This window comes from Oncorhynchus nerka, linkage group LG12 (assembly GCF_034236695.1).
Source record: "Oncorhynchus nerka isolate Pitt River linkage group LG12, Oner_Uvic_2.0, whole genome shotgun sequence".
In the NCBI taxonomy this organism is placed as follows: domain Eukaryota; kingdom Metazoa; phylum Chordata; class Actinopteri; order Salmoniformes; family Salmonidae; genus Oncorhynchus; species Oncorhynchus nerka.
The window spans coordinates 86443285-86467433 of NC_088407.1; the positions used below are offsets into that span (position 1 = coordinate 86443285).

At 47.2% G+C, this 24149-nt stretch overlaps 1 protein-coding gene across 1 annotated transcript in view; it reads left to right on the plus strand.

Moving 5' to 3' along the window:
- Positions 1-24149, plus strand: part of LOC115138855 (E3 ubiquitin-protein ligase TRIM9-like) — an 84998-nt gene that overhangs the window by 26929 nt on the left and 33920 nt on the right. The window contains exon 2 of the mRNA XM_065025086.1: positions 23463-23558. Coding sequence (XP_064881158.1) covers positions 23463-23558 — 96 coding nt within the window. The remainder of the gene's footprint in view (positions 1-23462; positions 23559-24149) is intronic.

The window sequence follows — 24149 nt, forward strand, 5'->3', positions numbered from 1 at the left end:
CGTCAGATTCCTGATTGATCCAGATTCTAGCTACTGTAGTTGTCAGATTCCTGGTTGATCCAGCTTCTAGCTACTGTAGTCGTCAGATTCCTGGTTGATCCAGCTTCTAGCTACTGTAGTCGTCAGATTCCTGGTTGATCCAGCTTCTAGCTACTGTAGTTGTCAGATTCCTGGTTGATCCAGCTTCTAGCTACTGTAGTCGTCAGATTCCTGGTTGATCCAGCTTCTAGCTACTGTAGTCGTCAGATTCCTGGTTGATCCAGCTTCTAGCTACTGTAGTCGTCAGATTCCTGGTTGATCCAGCTTCTAGCTACTGTAGTTGTCAGATTCCTGGTTGATCCAGCTTCTAGCTACTGTAGTTGTCAGATTCCTGGTTGATCCAGCTTCTAGCTACTGTAGTCGTCAGATTCCTGATTGATCCAGCTTCTAGCTACTGTAGTTGTCAGATTCCTGGTTGATCCAGCTTCTAGCTACTGTAGTCGTCAGATTCCTGATTGATCCAGCTTCTAGCTACTGTAGTTGTCAGATTCCTGGTTGATCCAGCTTCTAGCTACTGTAGTCGTCAGATTCCTGGTTGATCCAGCTTCTAGCTACTGTAGTTGTCAGATTCCTGGTTGATCCAGCTTCTAGCTACTGTAGTTGTCAGATTCCTGGTTGATCCAGCATGTTGATCCAGATTCTAGCTACTGTAGTTGTCAGATTCCTGGTTGATCCGGCTTCTAGCTACTGTAGTTGTCAGATTCCTTGTTGATCCAGCTTCTAGCTACTGTAGTTGTCAAATTCCTGGTTGATCCAGCTTCTAGCTACTGTAGTTGTCAGATTCCTGGTTGATCCAGCTTCTAGCTACTGTAGTTGTCAAATTCCTGGTTGATCCAGCTTCTAGCTACTGTAGTTGTCAGATTCCTGGTTGATCCAGCTTCTAGCTACTGTAGTCGTCAGATTCCTGATTGATCCAGATTCTAGCTACTGTAGTTGTCAGATTCCTGGTTGATCCAGCTTCTAGCTACTGTAGTCGTCAGATTCCTGGTTGATCCAGCTTCTAGCTACTGTAGTCGTCAGATTCCTGGTTGATCCAGCTTCTAGCTACTGTAGTTGTCAGATTCCTGGTTGATCCAGCTTCTAGCTACTGTAGTCGTCAGATTCCTGGTTGATCCAGCTTCTAGCTACTGTAGTTGTCAGATTCCTGGTTGATCCAGCATGTTGATCCAGATTCTAGCTACTGTAGTTGTCAGATTCCTGGTTGATCCGGCTTCTAGCTACTGTAGTTGTCAGATTCCTGGTTGATCCAGCTTCTAGCTACTGTAGTTGTCAGATTCCAGATTGATCCAGCTTCTAGCTACTGTAGTTGTCAGATTCCTGGTTGATCCAGCTTCTAGCTACTGTAGTTGTCAGATTCCTGGTTGATCCAGCTTCTAGCTACTGTAGTTGTCAGATTCCTGGTTGATCCAGCTTCTAGCTACTGTAGTTGTCAGATTCCTGGTTGATCCAGCTTCTAGCTACTGTAGTTGTCAGATTCCTGGTTGATCCAGCTTCTAGCTACTGTAGTTGTCAGATTCCTGAGTGATCCAGCTTCTAGCTACTGTAGTTGTCAGATTCCTTGTTGATCCAGCTTCTAGCTACTGTAGTTGTCAGATTCCTGATTGATCCAGCTTCTAGCTACTGTAGTCGTCAGATTCCTGATTGATCCAGCTTCTAGCTACTGTAGTTGTCAGATTCCTGGTTGATCCAGCTTCTAGCTACTGTAGTCGTCAGATTCCTGATTGATCCAGCTTCTAGCTACTGTAGTTGTCAGATTCCTGGTTGATCCAGCTTCTAGCTACTGTAGTCGTCAGATTCCTGGTTGATCCAGCTTCTAGCTACTGTAGTCGTCAGATTCCTGGTTGATCCAGCTTCTAGCTACTGTAGTTGTCAGATTCCTGGTTGATCCAGCTTCTAGCTACTGTAGTCGTCAGATTCCTGATTGATCCAGCTTCTAGCTACTGTAGTCGTCAGATTCCTGATTGATCCAGCTTCTAGCTACTGTAGTTGTCAGATTCCTGGTTGATCCAGCTTCTAGCTACTGTAGTTGTCAGATTCCTGATTGATCCAGCTTCTAGCTACTGTAGTCGTCAGATTCCTGGTTGATCCAGCTTCTAGCTACTGTAGTCGTCAGATTCCTGGTTGATCCAGCTTCTAGCTACTGTAGTCGTCAGATTCCTGATTGATCCAGCTTCTAGCTACTGTAGTTGTCAGATTCCTGGTTGATCCAGCTTCTAGCTACTGTAGTCGTCAGATTCCTGATTGATCCAGCTTCTAGCTACTGTAGTTGTCAGATTCCTGGTTGATCCAGCTTCTAGCTACTGTAGTCGTCAGATTCCTGGTTGATCCAGCTTCTAGCTACTGTAGTTGTCAGATTCCTGGTTGATCCAGCTTCTAGCTACTGTAGTTGTCAGATTCCTGGTTGATCCAGCATGTTGATCCAGCTTCTAGCTACTGTAGTTGTCAGATTCCTGGTTGATCCAGCTTCTAGCTACTGTAGTTGTCAGATTCCTGGTTGATCCAGCTTCTAGCTACTGTAGTTGTCAGATTCCTGGTTGATCCAGCTTCTAGCTACTGTAGTTGTCAGATTCCTGAGTGATCCAGCTTCTAGCTACTGTAGTTGTCAGATTCCTTGTTGATCCAGCTTCTAGCTACTGTAGTCGTCAGATTCCTGATTGATCCAGCTTCTAGCTACTGTAGTCGTCAGATTCCTGATTGATCCAGCTTCTAGCTACTGTAGTTGTCAGATTCCTGGTTGATCCAGCTTCTAGCTACTGTAGTCGTCAGATTCCTGATTGATCCAGCTTCTAGCTACTGTAGTTGTCAGATTCCTGGTTGATCCAGCTTCTAGCTACTGTAGTCGTCAGATTCCTGGTTGATCCAGCTTCTAGCTACTGTAGTCGTCAGATTCCTGGTTGATCCAGCTTCTAGCTACTGTAGTTGTCAGATTCCTGGTTGATCCGGCTTCTAGCTACTGTAGTTGTCAGATTCCTTGTTGATCCAGCTTCTAGCTACTGTAGTTGTCAGATTCCTGGTTGATCCAGCTTCTAGCTACTGTAGTTGTCAGATTCCTGGTTGATCCAGCTTCTAGCTACTGTAGTCGTCAGATTCCTGATTGATCCAGTGTCTAGCTACTGTAGTCGTCAGATTCCTGATTGATCCAGCTTCTAGCTACTGTAGTTGTCAGATTCCTGGTTGATCCAGCTTCTAGCTACTGTAGTTGTCAGATTCCTGATTGATCCAGCTTCTAGCTACTGTAGTCGTCAGATTCCTGATTGATCCAGCTTCTAGCTACTGTAGTTGTCAGATTCCTGGTTGATCCAGCTTCTAGCTACTGTAGTCGTCAGATTCCTGATTGATCCAGCTTCTAGCTACTGTAGTTGTCAGATTCCTGGTTGATCCAGCTTCTAGCTACTGTAGTCGTCAGATTCCTGGTTGATCCAGCTTCTAGCTACTGTAGTCGTCAGATTCCTGGTTGATCCAGCTTCTAGCTACTGTAGTTGTCAGATTCCTGGTTGATCCAGCTTCTAGCTACTGTAGTTGTCAGATTCCTGGTTGATCCAGCATGTTGATCCAGATTCTAGCTACTGTAGTTGTCAGATTCCTGGTTGATCCGGCTTCTAGCTACTGTAGTTGTCAGATTCCTTGTTGATCCAGCTTCTAGCTACTGTAGTCGTCAGATTCCTGGTTGATCCAGCTTCTAGCTACTGTAGTTGTCAGATTCCTGGTTGATCCAGCTTCTAGCTACTGTAGTCGTCAGATTCCTGATTGATCCAGCTTCTAGCTACTGTAGTCATCAGATTCCTGATTGATCCAGCTTCTAGCTACTGTAGTTGTCAGATTCCTGGTTGATCCAGCTTCTAGCTACTGTAGTCGTCAGATTCCTGATTGATCCAGCTTCTAGCTACTGTAGTTGTCAGATTCCTGGTTGATCCAGCTTCTAGCTACTGTAGTCGTCAGATTCCTGGTTGATCCAGCTTCTAGCTACTGTAGTCGTCAGATTCCTGGTTGATCCAGCTTCTAGCTACTGTAGTTGTCAGATTCCTGGTTGATCCAGCTTCTAGCTACTGTAGTTGTCAGATTCCTGGTTGATCCAGCATGTTGATCCAGATTCTAGCTACTGTAGTTGTCAGATTCCTGGTTGATCCGGCTTCTAGCTACTGTAGTTGTCAGATTCCTTGTTGATCCAGCTTCTAGCTACTGTAGTTGTCAAATTCCTGGTTGATCCAGCTTCTAGCTACTGTAGTTGTCAGATTCCTGGTTGATCCAGCTTCTAGCTACTGTAGTTGTCAAATTCCTGGTTGATCCAGCTTCTAGCTACTGTAGTTGTCAGATTCCTGGTTGATCCAGCTTCTAGCTACTGTAGTCGTCAGATTCCTGATTGATCCAGATTCTAGCTACTGTAGTTGTCAGATTCCTGGTTGATCCAGCTTCTAGCTACTGTAGTCGTCAGATTCCTGATTGATCCAGCTTCTAGCTACTGTAGTCGTCAGATTCCTGATTGATCCAGCTTCTAGCTACTGTAGTTGTCAGATTCCTGGTTGATCCAGCTTCTAGCTACTGTAGTTGTCAGATTCCTGATTGATCCAGCTTCTAGCTACTGTAGTCGTCAGATTCCTGGTTGATCCAGCTTCTAGCTACTGTAGTCGTCAGATTCCTGGTTGATCCAGCTTCTAGCTACTGTAGTCGTCAGATTCCTGGTTGATCCAGCTTCTAGCTACTGTAGTTGTCAGATTCCTGGTTGATCCAGCTTCTAGCTACTGTAGTCGTCAGATTCCTGATTGATCCAGCTTCTAGCTACTGTAGTTGTCAGATTCCTGATTGATCCAGCTTCTAGCTACTGTAGTCGTCAGATTCCTGATTGATCCAGCTTCTAGCTACTGTAGTTGTCAGATTCCTGGTTGATCCAGCTTCTAGCTACTGTAGTCGTCAGATTCCTGATTGATCCAGCTTCTAGCTACTGTAGTTGTCAGATTCCTGGTTGATCCAGCTTCTAGCTACTGTAGTCGTCAGATTCCTGGTTGATCCAGCTTCTAGCTACTGTAGTCGTCAGATTCCTGGTTGATCCAGCTTCTAGCTACTGTAGTTGTCAGATTCCTGGTTGATCCAGCTTCTAGCTACTGTAGTTGTCAGATTCCTGGTTGATCCAGCATGTTGATCCAGATTCTAGCTACTGTAGTTGTCAGATTCCTGGTTGATCCGGCTTCTAGCTACTGTAGTTGTCAGATTCCTTGTTGATCCAGCTTCTAGCTACTGTAGTCGTCAGATTCCTGGTTGATCCAGCTTCTAGCTACTGTAGTTGTCAGATTCCTGGTTGATCCAGCTTCTAGCTACTGTAGTCGTCAGATTCCTGATTGATCCAGCTTCTAGCTACTGTAGTCGTCAGATTCCTGATTGATCCAGCTTCTAGCTACTGTAGTTGTCAGATTCCTGGTTGATCCAGCTTCTAGCTACTGTAGTCGTCAGATTCCTGATTGATCCAGCTTCTAGCTACTGTAGTTGTCAGATTCCTGGTTGATCCAGCTTCTAGCTACTGTAGTCGTCAGATTCCTGGTTGATCCAGCTTCTAGCTACTGTAGTTGTCAGATTCCTGGTTGATCCAGCTTCTAGCTACTGTAGTTGTCAGATTCCTGGTTGATCCAGCATGTTGATCCAGATTCTAGCTACTGTAGTTGTCAGATTCCTGGTTGATCCGGCTTCTAGCTACTGTAGTTGTCAGATTCCTTGTTGATCCAGCTTCTAGCTACTGTAGTTGTCAAATTCCTGGTTGATCCAGCTTCTAGCTACTGTAGTTGTCAGATTCCTGGTTGATCCAGCTTCTAGCTACTGTAGTTGTCAAATTCCTGGTTGATCCAGCTTCTAGCTACTGTAGTTGTCAGATTCCTGGTTGATCCAGCTTCTAGCTACTGTAGTCGTCAGATTCCTGATTGATCCAGATTCTAGCTACTGTAGTTGTCAGATTCCTGGTTGATCCAGCTTCTAGCTACTGTAGTCGTCAGATTCCTGGTTGATCCAGCTTCTAGCTACTGTAGTCGTCAGATTCCTGGTTGATCCAGCTTCTAGCTACTGTAGTTGTCAGATTCCTGGTTGATCCAGCTTCTAGCTACTGTAGTCGTCAGATTCCTGGTTGATCCAGCTTCTAGCTACTGTAGTCGTCAGATTCCTGGTTGATCCAGCTTCTAGCTACTGTAGTCGTCAGATTCCTGGTTGATCCAGCTTCTAGCTACTGTAGTTGTCAGATTCCTGGTTGATCCAGCTTCTAGCTACTGTAGTTGTCAGATTCCTGGTTGATCCAGCTTCTAGCTACTGTAGTCGTCAGATTCCTGATTGATCCAGCTTCTAGCTACTGTAGTTGTCAGATTCCTGGTTGATCCAGCTTCTAGCTACTGTAGTCGTCAGATTCCTGATTGATCCAGCTTCTAGCTACTGTAGTCGTCAGATTCCTGATTGATCCAGCTTCTAGCTACTGTAGTCGTCAGATTCCTGATTGATCCAGCTTCTAGCTACTGTAGTTGTCAGATTCCTGGTTGATCCAGCTTCTAGCTACTGTAGTTGTCAGATTCCTGGTTGATCCAGCATGTTGATCCAGATTCTAGCTACTGTAGTTGTCAGATTCCTGGTTGATCCGGCTTCTAGCTACTGTAGTTGTCAGATTCCTTGTTGATCCAGCTTCTAGCTACTGTAGTTGTCAAATTCCTGGTTGATCCAGCTTCTAGCTACTGTAGTTGTCAGATTCCTGGTTGATCCAGCTTCTAGCTACTGTAGTTGTCAAATTCCTGGTTGATCCAGCTTCTAGCTACTGTAGTTGTCAGATTCCTGGTTGATCCAGCTTCTAGCTACTGTAGTCGTCAGATTCCTGATTGATCCAGATTCTAGCTACTGTAGTTGTCAGATTCCTGGTTGATCCAGCTTCTAGCTACTGTAGTCGTCAGATTCCTGGTTGATCCAGCTTCTAGCTACTGTAGTCGTCAGATTCCTGGTTGATCCAGCTTCTAGCTACTGTAGTTGTCAGATTCCTGGTTGATCCAGCTTCTAGCTACTGTAGTCGTCAGATTCCTGGTTGATCCAGCTTCTAGCTACTGTAGTCGTCAGATTCCTGGTTGATCCAGCTTCTAGCTACTGTAGTCGTCAGATTCCTGGTTGATCCAGCTTCTAGCTACTGTAGTTGTCAGATTCCTGGTTGATCCAGCTTCTAGCTACTGTAGTTGTCAGATTCCTGGTTGATCCAGCTTCTAGCTACTGTAGTCGTCAGATTCCTGGTTGATCCAGCTTCTAGCTACTGTAGTTGTCAGATTCCTGGTTGATCCAGCTTCTAGCTACTGTAGTCGTCAGATTCCTGATTGATCCAGATTCTAGCTACTGTAGTTGTCAGATTCCTGGTTGATCCAGCTTCTAGCTACTGTAGTCGTCAGATTCCTGGTTGATCCAGCATGTTAGATGTTTTTAACTCTCCGCTTATTAATAAAATAACGTTATCCTCAATAACTGGCTCCTTAAAAAGGGACATTTCATGTTCACCATAGGGTGTATCATGTGATTTATAGCCAACTATGAGCAGGCAAAGTCTAGTAAAATAAAAAATAACCCTTTCCTACTCATAGTTGGTTTCCGGATGATGTCATCGGACTAGAAACACGCCATTTTCACTGATGCTGTTGGGGTGGTGCTGGAGGTTATGACTTTTGCCTACTTGGTCTTTCACCTGGTCCTCGAACGGTTTTGTACTCCTTCATAAGGAGTTGGCAAGAGAGCAGAGACAGACTGTCACCCAGGCTTGCTTGACACCAGACCCCTAAGAACGCCTCACCCAGGCCTGCATAACCCCTGAGAAAGCCTCACCCAGGCCTTCTTGACCTCTAAGAAAGCCTCACCCAGGCCTGCTTGACCTCTAAGAAAGCCTCACCCAGGCCTGCTTGACCTCTGAGAAAGCATCACCCAGGCCTGCTTGACCTCTGAGAAAGCATCACCCAGGCCTGCTTGACCTCTGAGAAAGCATCACCCAGGCCTGCTTGACCTCTGAGAAAGCATCACACAGGCCTGCTTGACCTCTGAGAAAGCATCACCCAGGCCTGCTTGACCTCTGAGAAAGCATCACCCAGGCCTGCTTGACCTCTGAGAAAGCATCACCCAGGCCTGCTTGACCTCTGAGAAAGCCTCACCCAGGCCTGTCAGAAAGCCTTGTTGTTCATAGAAAAAGAGTACAGCCGTGAACTAGAAAAGTTTATATTCGTTTTTCTTTTTTTTGTTCTAGAAAGTACAGTAGCTTTGGGAAAATAGGTCAAACTCTCTTTGCCCTCCAATTGTTGTGCGCACACACACACACACACACACACACACACACACACACACACACACACACACACACACACACACACAGGTACCCAGGTGTAACATAGAAAATAGTGTTAAATGAATTCTCAGAACATGGGGGTTCCTAATGCCAGATTATGCAGTACTTTGGGGGTGGGGTTTAGTTGACATTACATCTGCAGTATTAATGTCCTTGTGTGATTCCCAAATGCCACTCTATTTACTATATAGGGCACTACTTTAGACCAGAGCCCTATGGGGACTTTGGGGCCATTTGGGGATGCAAACCCTTGTGCTACAGAACAGCCCACTTCCTTCCTTCCTTCCTTCCTTCCTTCCTTCCTTCCGTACTCGACTACGGAGGCTTTAATCCAAATGGGCTCTGACGTCTTTCTGACATCCCCGCTTCCCGGTGACAGATTGGCTCGTTTGTTCGCTCCAATTGGTCACTGAGAACGTGAAACACGTAGAACGGCTCTGGAGCCACGCGCGCGCGTGTGTGTGTGTGTGTGCGCGTGCATGTGCATGTGCGTGCCCTGGAGCTCTGTGATGCATTATTCATGACGACCACGCGTTCACACTTGCCGTAATTACAAAGATGATTACACACACACACACACACACACACACACACACACACACACACACACACACACATCAATACCAGGGGCGTCCTCAGGGTCCCCTGTGAAACCACGATTAGGTCTCGTTCCAACATTGTAACATCCCCGTCAGGGGCTGGCTAATGTACAATTACAAAATCTCATTAGAATTTTTTATTTTTTTGCAAGAGGGGCTCAATGCACATTGACTAACCCTAACCCTAACCCATTGTAACAACTCACATTAAAGGTGCAATCTACAGTTGAAACAATAACAACGTTACTCCCGGATCAACCAGGAATCTCTCCAGGCCTCTAGGTCACGTGTGTTCCCTCTCCAGGCCTCTAGGTCACGTGTGTTCCCTCTAGGTCACGTGTGTTCCCTCTAGGTCACGTGTGCTCCCTCTCCGGCCTCTAGGTCACGTGTGCTCCCTCTAGGTCACGTGTGCTCCCTCTAGGTCACATGTGCTCCCTCTAGGTAACGTGTGCTCCCTCTAGGTCACGTGTCCTCCCTCTAGGTCACGTGTGCTCCCTCTAGGTCACGTGTGCTCCCTCTAGGTCACGTGTGCTCCCTCTAGGTCACGTGTGCTCCCTCTAGGTCACGTGTGCTCCCTCTCCGGCCTCTAGGTCACGTGTGCTCCCTCTCCGGCCTCTAGGTCACGTGTGCTCCCTCTCCGGCCTCTAGGTCACGTGTGCTCCCTCTCCGGCCTCTAGGTCACGTGTGTTCCCTCTCCAGGCCTCTAGGTCACGTGTGTTCCCTCTAGGTCATGTGTGCTCCCTCTCCGGCCTCTAGGTCACGTGTGCTCCCTCTAGGTCACGTGTGCTCCCTCTAGGTCACGTGTGCTCCCTCTAGGTCACGTGTGCTCCCTCTCCAGCCTCTAGGTCACGTGTGCTCCCTCTAGGTCACGTGTGCTCCCTCTCCGGCCTCTAGGTCACGTGTGCTCCCTCTCCGGCCTCTAGGTCACGTGTGCTCCCTCTCCGGCCTCTAGGTCACGTGTGCTCCCTCTCCGGCCTCTAGGTCACGTGTGCTCCCTCTCCGGCCTCTAGGTCACGTGTGCTCCCTCTCCAGCCTCTAGGTCACGTGTGCTCCCTCTCCAGGCCTCTAGGTCACGTGTGTTCCCTCTCCAGGCCTCTAGGTCACGTGTGTTCCCTCTCCAGGCCTCTAGGTCACGTGTGTTCCCTCTAGGTCACGTGTGCTCCCTCTCCGGCCTCTAGGTCACGTGTGCTCCCTCTAGGTCACGTGTGCTCCCTCTAGGTCACATGTGCTCCCTCTAGGTAACGTGTGCTCCCTCTAGGTCACGTGTGCTCCCTCTAGGTCACATGTGCTCCCTCTAGGTAACGTGTGCTCCCTCTAGGTCACGTGTGCTCCCTCTAGGTCACGTGTGCTCCCTCTAGGTCAAATGTGCTCCCTCTAGGTAACGTGTGCTCCCTCTAGGTCACATGTGCTCCCTCTAGGTCACGTGTGCTCCCTCTCCAGCCTCTAGGTCACGTGTGCTCCCTCTAGGTCACGTGTGCTCCCTCTCCAGCCTCTAGGTCACGTGTGCTCCCTCTAGGTCACGTGTGCTCCCTCTAGGTCACGTGTGCTCCCTCTCCGGCCTCTAGGTCACGTGGGCTCCCTCTCCAGCCTCTAGGTCACGTGGGCTCCCTCTCCAGCCTCTAGGTCACGTGTGCTCCCTATCCAGCCTCTAGGTCACCAGGCTGCTCGTTATGGCCGCACACCCGTCACCATCGTTACGCACACCTGCGTGTCATCAGACTCACCTGGACTCCATCTCTTCCCTGATTACCTTCCCTCTATATGTTACTCCCTTTGGTTCCTTCCCTATATATGTTACTCCCTTTGGTTCCTTCCCTATATATGTCTCTCCCTTTGGTTCCTTCCCTATATATGTCTCTCCCTTTGGTTCCTTCCCTATATATGTCTCTCCCTTTGGTTCCTTCCTTATATATGTCTCTCCCTTTGGTTCCTTCCCTATATATGTCACTCCCTTTGGTTCCTTCCCTATATATGTCTCTCCCTTTGGTTCCTTCCCTATATATGTCCTTCCCTCTGGTTCCTTCCCTATATATGTCACTCCCTTTGGTTCCTTTCCTATATATGTCTCTCCCTTTGGTTCCTTCCCTATATATGTCTCCCCCTGAACTTGCTTCCCGACTCTAAGCGCATATCGTAACACTCCCCACCTCTGTTTTTTTAAATAGCTGAGGGATGGGCCTGGAAAAATGTAACCACTCTCAGATTAATAGACAGCGCTATGGACCATCCATGATATCAACACTATTATTTTAACCATGTTATGAGCCTATACAGGGTTGGTTTACATTTACAATGTTCACAAACATTGTAGAAAAACAAGCTTATATTTTGGTTTCTGATGTGATACTACATTTTGAACTAAGCTCATGAGGCATTAATAAGTTATATTCTTCAAGAATCAATGGGTACAGACTGTATATCACCATACTGCGGATTCTAGCTTTAAGCTAATGTATGTATACTGAACAAAACTATGATCGCAACATGTGAAGTGTTGGTTCCATGTTTCATGAGCTGAATTAAAAGATCCCAGAAATGTTCTACGTGCATAAAAAGCTTATTTCTCTCAAATGTTTGTGCACAAATTTGTTTACATCCCTGTTAGTGAAATGTGTTTTGTCACACAACACAATGCCATAGTAGATGTCTCAAGTTTTGAGGGAGCGTGAAATCGGCATGCTGACTGTAGGAAAGTCCAACGCAACTGTTGCCAGATCATTTGTTGTCACGTTGTCGTGTCATTTATCTGCCGCCATCACTTCATGTTTCAGCATGATAACGCACGGGCCCATGTCGCAAGGATCTGTACACAATTCCTGGAATTTGAAAATGTCCCAGTTCTTCCATGGCCTGCATACTCACCAGACATGTCACCCATTGAGCATGTTTGGGATGCTCTGGATGGACGTGTACGACAGCATGTTCCAACAACTTCACACAGCCATTGAAGAGGAGTGGGACAACATTCCACAGGCCACAATCAACAGCCTGATCAACTCTATGTGAAAGTAGAAATCGCGCTGCATGAGGCAAATGGTGGTCACACCAGATACTGACTGGTTTTCTGATACACTCCCTTACCTTTTTGTTTTAAGGTATCTGTGACCAATAGATGCATATCTGTATTCCCAGTCATGTGAAATCCATAGATTAGGGCCTAATTTATTTATTTCAATTGACAGATTTCCTTATATGAAATGTAACTTAGTAAAATCATTGAAATTGTTCCATGTTGCGTTTTTAAATTTTTGTTCAGCGTTTATATCCACGTACAGTGCAGTCGGAAATTATTCAGACCTATTGACGTTTTCCACATTTTGTTACTTTACAGCCTTATTCTAAAATGGATTCAATTGTTTTTTCCCTCATTAATACACACAATACCCTATAAAGACAAACCAAACAGTTTATTTTTAATAAAATTAAAATTAATTATAATAATACATTTACATAAGTATTCAGGCCCTTTACTCAGTACTTTGTTGAAGCACCTTTGGCAGTGATTACAGCCTCGAGTCTTCTTGGGTATGACGATACAAACTTGGCACACCTGTATTTGGGGGAGTTTCTCCCATTCTTCTCTGCAGATCCTCTCATGCTCTGTCAGGTTGGGTGGGGAGCGTCTCCAGAGATTTTCGATCGGGTTTAAGTCCGGGCTCTGGCTGGGCCACTCAAGGACGTTCAGAGACCTGTCCCGAAGCCAACTCTGTGTTGTCTTGGCTGTGTGTTTAGGGTCGATGTCTTGATGGAAAGTGAACCTTTGCCCAAGTCTGATGTCCTGAGTCCTCTGGAACAGGTTTTCATTAAGGATCTCTCTGTACTTTGCTCCGTTCATCTTTCCCTCTATCCTGACTAGTCTGCCAGTCCCTGCTGCTGAAAAACATCCCCACAACATGATGTTGCCGCCACCATGCTTCACCGTAGGGATGATGCCAGGTTGCAGAAAGACGTAAAGTTTACACTCTTCAAAGACAGTAGACTAAAAGGCAGATGTGTAGCTCTTGTATTCCACAACCAACTGTTCCAAGACACCAAGACCACTACATGACTATTCTAAAATGGAACATCCAGCAATGGTAATGGTAGCGATTGTATATATATATATATATATATATATATATATATATATATATATATATATAATAAAATAAAATACAAAAATTAATAAATCAACTATAATTACACTATACTATTGAAGTTAGGGAATGTTGTAAAATAATTTATATTCCATATTTTATGTATAAGATTTATAAATAATAAAAGATAGGACAATTCATGAAATAATAATTCTCGAAATACAAGGTACTGGAACACAAAGGTACCCAAAGCCTGAAATTAGGCAGGAATCAACAAGGTAGAAATAATGGGGTGTCTGTGTGTTCTGGGTGACTGGAGAAGTGTGATGAGTTAAATGAGTGAGGAAGGAAAAAGGTTGCAAATGCCAGAGCTCATGTGTGTCTGTGAGAGAGAGTCTTCATTTTTGCGCAGATATGGGATATAGCAGTAGGCAGAGATAGATGGGAGGGGTTGAGGGGAGCTGAAGGACTGGATGGTGTTCAGAGATAGATGGGAGGGGTTGAGGGGAGCTGAAGGACTGGATGGTGTTCAGAGATAGATGGGAGGGGTTGAGGAGAGCTGAAGGATGGTGTTCAGAGATAGATGGGAGGGGTTGAGGGGAGCTGGGACTGGATGGTGTTCAGAGATAGATGGGAGGGGTTGAGGGGAGCTGAAGGACTGGATGGTGTTCAGAGATAGATGGGAGGGGTTGAGGGGAGCTGAAGGATGGGACTGGATGGTGTTCAGAGATAGATGGGAGGGGTTGAGGGGAGCTGAAGGATGGGACTAGATGGTGTTCAGAGATAGATGGGAGGGGTTGAGGGGAGCTGGGACTGGAAAGGTGGCATCCTATGACGGTGCCACGCTGAAAGTCACTGAAACAGGAAAGTGCCTTCCCCAAACTACAGAATCGTCTAGAATGTCATTGTATGCTGTAGCAGGGAGCGTTGTCCTGGCATCCGTCAAACCCAGATTTATCCGTTGGACTGCCAGTTGGTGAAGTGTGATTCATCACTCCAGAGAACATGTTTCCACTGCTCCAGAGTCCAATGGCGGTGAGCTTCACACCACTCCAGCCGACACTTGGTGATCTTAGGCTTGTGTGCGGCTGCTCGGCCATGGAAACCCATTTCAGGAAGCTTAAATTTTTAATAGTTTACCTTTTTTTTTTTAACTAGGCAAGTCAGTTAATTAAGAACTAATTATTTGACAGCCTAGTGGGCTGTCTGCCTCAACTGCCTGTTCAAGGGCAGAACGACAGATCTGTACCTTGTCAGCTCAGGGATTTGAACTTGCAACCTTTCGGTTACTAGTCCAACGCTCTAACTACTAGGCTAACTGCTGGTTACTAGTCCAACGCTCTAACCACTAGGCTACCTGCTGGTTACTGGCCCAACGCTCTAACCACTAGGCTACCTGCTGGTTACTAGTCCAACGCTCTAACCACTAGGCTACCTGCTGGTTACTAGTCCAATGCTCTAACCACTAGGCTACCTGCTGGTTACTAGTCCAACGCTCTAACCACTAAGCTACCTGCTGGTTACTAGTCCAACGCTCTAACCACTAGGCTACCTGCTGGTTACTAGTCCAACACTCTAACCACTAGGCTACCTGCTGGTTACTAGTCCAACGCTCTAACCACTAGGCTACCTGCTGGTTACTAGTCCAACGCTCTAACCACTAGGCTACCTGCTGGTTACTAGTCCAACGCTCTAACCACTAGGCTACCTGCTGGTTACTAGCCCAACGCTCTAACCACTAGGCTACCTGCTGGTTACTTGTCCAACGCTCTAACCACTAGGCTACCTGCTGGTTACTAGTCCAACACTCTAACCACTAGGCTACCTGCTGGTTACTAGTCCAACGCTCTAACCACTAGTCTAACTGCTGGTTACTAGTCCAACGCTCTAACCACTAGTCTACCTGCTGGTTACTAGTCCAACGCTCTAACCACTAGGCTACCTGCTGGTTACTAGTCCAACACTCTAACCACTAGTCTACCTGCTGGTTACTAGTCCAACGCTCTAACCACTAGGCTACCCTGCCGCCCCAGTTCTTGTACTGACTTTGCTTCCAGAGGCAGTTTAGAACTTGGTAGTGAGCTTGTGTGGTCTTCCACTGAGCCATTGTTGCTCCTAGACAATATTGGCTGGCCAGGCATATAGCCAATATTCTGTGATAATGTATGAGGCCTGCCTGCTGCTGTGATAATGTATGAGTCCTGCCTACTGCTGTGATAATGTATGAGGCCTGCCTACTGCTGTGATAATGTGGTTGTCCTGCCTACTGCTGTGATAATGTATGAGGCCTGCCTACTGTTGTGATAATGTAGGAGGCCAGCCTACTGCTGTGATAATGTATGAGGCCTGCCCACTGCTGTGATAATGAATGAGGCATGCCTACTGCTGTGATAATGTATGAGGCCTGCTTGCTGCTATGATAATGTATGAGGCCTGCCTACTGCTATGATAATGTACGAGGCCTGCCTACTGCTATGATAATGCATGGGGCCTGCCTACTGCTATGATAATGTATGAGGCCTGCCTACTGCTATGACAATGTATGAGGCCTGCCTACTGCTATGATAATGTATGAGGCCTGCCTACTGCTATGATAATGTATGAGGCCTGCCTACTGCTATGATAATGTATGAGGCCTGCCTACTGCACAAACCTCAGTCCTACAGATCGGTTTTTATTAGATGACTGTTTTAAAACATGAAGTCATGTTTAAAAATCTGAGCGGGTGATCTCGGGCTTGGTTGGTGACCCCTGTTATAAAGCATTATACCTGCAGGCTTGAAGTAACGTCGGGCTTGGTTGGTGACCCCTGTTATAAAGCATTATACCTGCAGGCTTGAAGTTACCAGATCGGTGCTGCTATACGGAGACATGGCTTTACAAAACCAGTTTTAGTTTTTCAAAAAACAGAACAATATTTACTTTGCATCACATGATGATTTGACCTGTTTTTTTTTTTTTTGAAGAGCAGTGCACGAGGAGTGTGCATGTACTGTATGTTGCTTACTCACAGACAGATGGATATGACAATATGGAAAACCCCCTCTAGACAATCAAATCAGCTGTGTTGATTTCATCAAACACTGTGGACAAAAAAAAAACCTGACAATCAAGTCAACCGTATTGATTTCATCAGACACTGTGGAAAACCCCCTCTAGACAATCAAATCAACTGCGTTGGATTCATCAGTGTGACAGAGAGCTTCTGCCGCGTCACTGAGCACCGCAACAGCCACTGTTAACAAGGCGACATACCCCTGATCGACCTTCATTGATTCAGAGAGGACAATGAGACAAGTCTGGGACTGAAACAGAAAATGAGAAGCTCATAAAGGATGGTTGAAATGGCAGTGTGTGTGTGTGTGTGTGTGTGTGTGTGTGTGTGTGTGTGTGTGTGTGTGTGTGTGTGTGTGTGTGTGTGTGTGTGTGTGTGAGTGCGTGTGAGTGCGTGTGTGAATGTGTGTGTATTTCTATGCATGTATGCGAGTGTGTGTGTGTGTGTGTGAGTGAGTGTGTGCCTGTGTGTGTGTGTGTCCTGACTGATAGTCTGAATGAGAGAAAGCTATAGGAGCTGAGAGTGTATAGGGGCAGTGTATAATGATTGACAGGTTCAGTAAGTGGTGTTGGTTGCCTGGTGATTTGCTTTGTGAGGAGCTGCTCTCTCTGAAAAACACCTGATAGAAACTACAGCTGCACTACATCTGACCAGGGTCCATAGTGTTCTGTCTGGGGGTGGGGCCAGGGTCCATAGTGTTCTGTCTGGGGGTGGGGCCAGGGTCCATAGTGTTCTGTCTGGGAGGAGGACCAGGGTCCATAGTGTGGGGCCAGGGTCCTGTCTGGGGGTGGGGCCAGGGTCCATAGTGTTCTGTCTGGGGGTGGGGCCAGGGTCCATAGTGTTCTGTCTGGGGGTGGAGGACCAGGGTCCATAGTGTTCTGTCTGGGGGTGGGGCCAGGGTCCATAGTGTTCTGTCTGGGGGTGGGGCCAGGGTCCATAGTGTTCTGTCTGGGGGTGGGGCCAGGGTCCATAGTGTTCTGTCTGGGGGTGGGGCCAGGGTCCATAGTGTTCTGTCTGGGGGTGGGGCCAGGGTCCATAGTGTTCTGTCTGGGGGCAGGGTCCATAGTGTTCTGTCTGGGGTGGGGCCAGGGTCCATAGTGTTCAGTCTGGGGGGGGCCAGGGTCCATAGTGTTCTGTCTGGGGGGGGACCAGGGTCCATAGTGTTCTGTCTGGGGGGGGGACCAGGGTCCATAGTGTTCTGTCTGGGGGGGGGGACCAGGGTCCATAGTGTTCTGTCTGGGGGTGGGGGGGGACCAGGGTCCATAGTGTTCTGTCTGGGGGTGGGGCCAGGGTCCATAGTGTTCTGTCTGGGGTGGGGCCAGGGTCCATAGTGTCTGTCTGTCTGGGAGGAGGACCAGGGTCCATAGTGTTCTGTCTGGGGGTGGGGCCAGGGGGGGTCTGGGGGGGGACCAGGGCCAGGGTCCATAGTGTTCTGTCTGGGGGTGGGGCCAGGGTCCATAGTGTTCTGTCTGGGGGTGGGGCCAGGGTCCATAGTGTTCTGTCTGGGGGTGGGGCCAGGGTCCATAGTGTTCTGTCTGGGGGCAGGGTCCATAGTGTTCTGTCTGGGGTGGGGCCAGGGTCCATAGTGTTCTGTCTGGGGTGGGGCCAGGGTCCATAGTGTTCTGTCTGGGGTGGGGCCAGGGTCCATAGTGTTCAGTCTGGGGGGACCAGGGTCCATAGTGTTCTGTCTGGGGGGGGACCAGGGTCCATAGTGTTCTGTCAGGGGGGACCAGGGTCCATAGTGTTCTGTCTGGGGGTGGGGGGACCAGGGTCCATAGTGTTCTGTCTGGGGTGGGGGGTCCAGGGTCCATAGTGATCTGTCTGGGGGACCAGGGTCCATAGTGTTCTGTCTGGGGGGACCAGGGTCCATAGTGTTCTGTCTGGGGGGGGCCAGGGTCCATAGTGTTCTGTCTGGGGTGGGGGGGAGTGTTCTGTCTGGGGGTGGGGCCAGGGTCCATAGTGTTCTGTCTGGGGGGGGGGACCAGGGTCCATAGTGTTCTGTCTGTCTGGGGGGGGGCAGGGTCCATAGTGTTCTGTCTGGGGGGGGCAGGGTCCATAGTGTTCTGTCTGGGGGGGACCAGGGTCCATAGTGTTCTGTCTGGGGGGGTTCCAGTGTTTTTCCCAGTGTTTTCAGGGTCCAGTGTTTTCTCAGGGTCCTGTTTTCCCAGTCCATAGTGTTCTTTCAGGGTCCAGTGTTTTCCCAGTGTTTTCCCAGGGTCCATAGTGTTTCCCAGTGTTTTCTCTCTGTTTTCCCAGTGTTTTCCCAGTGTTTTCTCTCTGTTTTCCCAGTGTTTTCTCTGTGTTTCCCCAGTGTTTTCTCTCTGTTTTCCCAGTGTTTTCTCTCTGTTTTCCCAGTGTTTTCCCAGTGTTTCCCCAGTGTTTTCTCTCTGTTTTCCCCAGTGTTTTCTCTCTGTTTTCCCAGTGTTTAGCCAGTGTTTTTCTCTGTGTTTCCCCAGTGCTGTTTTCTCTCTGTTTTCCCAGTGTTTTCTCTCTGTTTTCCCCAGTGTCTCTCTGTTTTGGAGTTTTCTCTCTGTTTTCCGCAGTGAGACAGTTTTCTCTCTGTTTCCCCAGTGTTTTCTCTCTGTTTTCCCCAGTGTTTTCTCTCTGTTTTCCCAGTGTTTTCTCTCTGTTTTCCCCAGTGTTTTCTCTCTGTTTTCCCCAGTGTTTTCTCTCTGTTTTCCCAGTGTTTTCTCTCTGTTTTCCCCAGTGTTTTCTCTCTGTTTTCCCAGTGTTTTCTCAGGGAATGTTTTCTCTCTGAAAGTGTGTTTTCCCCAGTGTTTCTCTCTGGAAAAGTCTGTTTTCCCCAGTGTTTTCTCTGTGTTTCCCAGTGTTTTCTCTGTGTTTTCTGTGTTTTCTCAACAGAGCCTGTTTTCCCCAGTTTTCTCTCTGTTTTTTTTCTCTGAAATTTCCCCAGTGTTTTCTCTGTGTTTCCCCAGTGTTTTCTCTCTGTTTTCCCAGTGTTTTCTCTCTGTTTCCCCAGTGTTTTCCCAGTGTTTTCTCTGTGTTTCCCCAGTGTTTTCTCTGTGTTTCCCCAGTGTTTTCTCTGTGTTTCCCCAGTGTTTAAACATACAAGTGAGTGTTTTCTCTGGAGTGTTTTTCTCTGAAAGTGTTTTCTCTGTGTTTCCCCAGTGTTTTCTCTCTGTTTTCCCCAGTGTTTTCTCTCTGTTTTCCCAGTGTTTCCCCAGTGTTTTCTCTCTGTTTTCCCCAGTGTTTTCTCTCTGTTTTCCCCAGTGTTTTCTCTCTGTTTTCCCCAGTGTTTTCTCTCTGTTTTCCCAGTGTTTAGCCAGTCTTTTTTCTGCTTTTTCCCAGTGTATTTTCTGTATGTTCCAAGACATTCAAATTCCCTGGTCAGACTCCATCCCATGCCCAAAACACTGGCTAATATGGGGTCATTCATTGAAATGTAATTCCCAAGTTGCCACAGAGGAAGTTATACATAATACTGTACTTGGAGTGCACACACAAATACGTTTTCCCATATGTTTATTTATGTGAGTGTCACGCCCTGACCATAGAGAGCCTTTTATTCTCTATGTTGGTTTGGTCGGGGTGTGACTAGGGTGGGTACTCTAGTTTTTGTATTTCTATGTTGGCCTGGTATGGTTCCCAATCAGAGACAGCTGTCTATCGTCGTCTCTGATTGGGGATCATATTTAGGTAGCCATTTCCCCCACTGTGTTTTTGTGGGGTCTTGTTTGTGTGTACTCCATGACTTCACCTTTCGTTTTGCTCTTTGCTGTTTTTGTGAGTTTTATTTCAATTAAACATGTGGAACTCTACGTACGCTGCTCCTTGGTCCATTTATTCCAACGAGCGTGACAGAAGATCCCACCACCCACGGACCAAGCAGTGTGCCCAGGAGGAGCAGGGATCCTGGGCCTGAGAGGAAAGCCAGGAGTGGAGGACATCCTGGACTTGGGATGAAATAATGGCAGGAGACAAAAGCCTGCCATGGAAGCAGGTGGAAGCAGGCGGAAGCAGGCGGAAGCAGCGAAGGAGGGACAGCGAGAGGCAAGACAGTCGCCCTAAGAAGCGTGTTGGCCGTCCGTGTCAGCTCCCGTATATCGTCCTGAGGAGCATGTCATCTGTCCAGTACCATCTGTGCCGGCTCCCGTATATCGTCCTGAGGAGCATGTCATCTGTCCGGTGCCATCTGTGCCGGCTCCCATATATCGTCCTGAGGAGCACGTCATCTGTCTGGTACCATCTGTGCCGGCTCCCGTATATCGTCCTGAGGAGCATGTCATCTGTCCGGTACCATCTGTGCCGGCTCCCGTATATCGTCCTGAGGAGCATGTCATCTGTCCGGTACCATCTGTGCCGGCTCCCGTATATCGTCCTGAGGAGCATGTCATCTGTCTGGTACCATCTGTGCCGGCTCCCGTATATCGTCCTGAGGAGCATGTCATCTGTCCGGTACCATCTGTGCCGGCTCCACGCACCAGGTCTCCAGTGCGCCTCCACGGTGTTTGTTTGTTATTTAGCCTGCTCATATTTCATTGTTCATATTCAAGCCATAGCTGATATCTTTCATACCATTTCAGCCAAAAACAGTCTATTTAATTGTATATTGTATGTTTTCATGTGTTGTTTTTCTTTTGACAGACATTGTTTAATTGATAATTGACGGCCCTCACACCAATTTGGCCTGCTAATCCTAGGCAGGTGGTTAACCCTTTACTCTCTTGGGAATTGGCCTGTATGGACTAAATAAATGTATGGACTATATATGAAATGGTTCTTACAGAAGAAACATGAAAATACATAACCATGGTAGAAAATGGAAAGGAACGATTCATGTGAAAATGATTAGACCAAAGGTGAAGCAGACTCAAGACAAAATCCAAACATTATTACACTGTTGATTTTTATGGGCCTTTAACATGTACTGTACTTTTCACCTTATTTGTTGTTAAATTAAATCTGAAAATACTCTTGTTGGGTAGGTGAAACATAAGACAAACAAATTACAAAGGTTTGAGTGAGATGACTAAAAGAGCGTAAGTTAATAAGGTTTACCTGGAGACGATTGGACCTCTGAAATTAAAATGGGCCCTTCCTTCATAAAAAGACATTTGAACTAAACCCTCCCTGAACACTTAAAAAACAAAACTTCTCTACACCCAAAATCAAAATGACAACAAAGTATATAGCAGCGAACATGCCTACCATTTACTAGAGACTTAGATATGCAGTTTTAGAAACGGTTCCTTGTCCTGTAAGCATTACATGGCAACGCAGGAATTTTTATAATGCACAGGGCTGCGAGCCAGAAGGTTGTGGGTTCACAGACCACCGTGGACAAGAATAGGGGTGGAAACATCTCCGTTAGAGTAAAAGCATTGCATGAATCTTATCATTGTATGTGCGGGGTCTGAGAAAAAAACAAATTCCTTCTATAAACATTTCATTCAATTCTGTATAATGTTTTACATGACTGGAGACCGTAGCAGAATCTTACAAGCTAAGAATGGACAGAGAGATCGGAGTATGGGTTCATCTTGTCATATTTCTCCAATGCCAAATCAGTGTGTCTTGTTTGTAGCGAAACTGTCCCTGTTCGGCAAAGTCATTAAATCTGAGACATCATTAGGAATCTGAGCTTGGTGCTTAAAAAAAAGAAGTTAGGCCAACCAGTCAGAGTCAAAAAAAGAGTTTTAAAAAAAAGAGTCAAAAAAGAGTTTAAAAAAACATGTATGTTTGCCTGCTCCTCTTCGTCCGTGGCTTTAACCCCAACGAGAGGTCACAAGTGTTTCCCCAAAACATCTTTCTTCTCAATTCAAGTCTAGGTTTTAACTTATCAGCCCTTCACTGAAACGAATGTAGGCTATTTAAAGAGTGCATTGTGGGTGGAGAAATTGGTACACAGCATCCCTGTTGTTGACTCTAATGCTTCCCACAGTTGTGTCAAGTTGGCTGGATGTCCTTTGGGTGGTGGATCATTCTTGATACACACGGAAAACTGTAGAGCGTGAAAAAACCAGCAGCGTTGTAGTTCTTGACACACTTAAACAGATGCGCTCTGGCACCTAGTACAATACCCCCGTTCAAAGACACTTAAATCTTTTGTCTTGCCCATTCACCCTCTGAATGGCACACATATTGTGTTCTGGAACTGACGGTTGTGTTCTGGAACTGAGGGTTGTGTTCTGGAACTGACGGTTGTGTTCTGGAACTGAGCGTTGTGTTCTGGAACTGAGGGTTGTGTTCTGGAACTGACGGTTGTGTTCTGGAACTGAGGGTTGTGTCCTGGAAATGAGGGTTTCTGTTCTGGAACTGAGGGTTGTGTTCTGGAACTGAGAGTTGTGTCCTGAAACTGAGGGTTGTGTTCTGGAACTGAGGGTTCTGTTCTGGAACTGAGGGCTGTGTTCTGAAACTGAGGGTAGTGTTCTGGAACTGGGGGTTGTGTTCTGGAACTGAGGGTTGTGTTCTGGAACTGAGGGCTGTGTTCTGGAACTGAGGGCTGTGTCCTGAAACTGAGGGTTGTGTTCTGGAACTGAGGGTTGTGTTCTGGAACTGAGGGTTGTGTTCTGGAACTGAGGGTTGTGTTCTGGAACTGAGGGCTGTGTCCTGAAACTGAGGGTTTTGTTCTGGAACTGAGGGTTCTGTTCTGGAACTGAGGGTTCTGTTCTGGAACTGAGGGTAGTGTTCTGGAACTGGGGGTTGTGTTCTGGAACTGAGGGTTGTGTTCTGGAACTGAGGGTTGTGTTCTGGAACTGAGGGTAGTGTTCTGGAACTGAGGGTTGTGTTCTGGAACTGAGGGTTGTGTTCTGGAACTGAGGGTAGTGTTCTGGAACTGAGGGTAGTGTTCTGGCCAGATGAAGCAGAGTCTCCCTCTCACCCTCTCTTCCGCCTCAGTCCTCCTGAAAGATAAAAAGCTCTGTCCCCACTTGGCTGATCTCTAGTCAGTTCACTCAACGGCACACAGCACTCAGGGTTACTGTTAGGAGGTGCGTGTGTGTGTGTGTGTCAGACCACGCCCTCACTCTACCCCACAACCATCTCCGACCCCCTCCCCCAACCACCTCCCACCACCAACCTCCGACCACACTCACCCACCTTTGGCCACCCCCCACCCACCTCCGATCCGATCCCCTCAACCCAACCACCTCCGACCCCTCCGCCGACCTCCGACCCCCTACCCCCAACCACCACCTCCAACTCCGCCGACCCCCTACCCCCAACCACCACCTCCAATCCCCCTCTGCTGACCTCCGACCCCCTACCCCCAACCACCTCTGACCCGCTCACCTTCAACCCCCGCTCCCCCTCCTCCCAACCACCTTAGTCCAATTGATTGATTCATTAATTGATTCACATGGACGTGTCTAATGCTGACCATGTTTCTCTCTTGTCCTCCTCAGGGCCAGCTGTCCCAGGCCCTCAACATCCTGTCTGACAGAGCTACCGAGGCCAAGGAGTTCCTGGTTCAGCTGAGGAACATGGTGCAGCACATCCAGGTACAGTTACACACTCACTGCTGCTCCTGACCTACATAGGGAATAGGGTGCCAATTGGGACGTAGTCACAGTCCCTCCTCCCGCTGTCACAAGCCCCTCCTACACTCTCACCCAGTCATAGCCCCAATCCCCTGTCATTCTTTAGGAACTCCTTCAGGCGTCCGCATGCTTCCCAGACAAAACACTTGGGGAAGACGTTGTGTATATATCATGACAAAACATTTTTGGTTCGATTTGGACATCAGTAAGGGTAAAAAAAGAAAAATCTGGAGGCAAGCCGAAGTCGGTGGCCTGAAGTCTACTGGCCTTCGTCGGCGATTGGTCAACAGTAGGGATTCTTCAATAAAGTCTTGGTTGTCATTCAACGAGAGATTACTGCACATTTTTTTCATTGAGAAATACTGCAACAAACATCTTAGTTAGATGTCAAATTGCGTGACTAAAATCTCTTCTACAAAAACATCCAAATTAATGACAGATTTCTTGAGTTGTCTTAGATGAATTAAGACTATTTTGAAGAAGTGTATACTGGCTACGGCGTCTCAAAATGGACAAACAGTACTATTGCCGTTTTTCCCCCCGTGTTTTTCA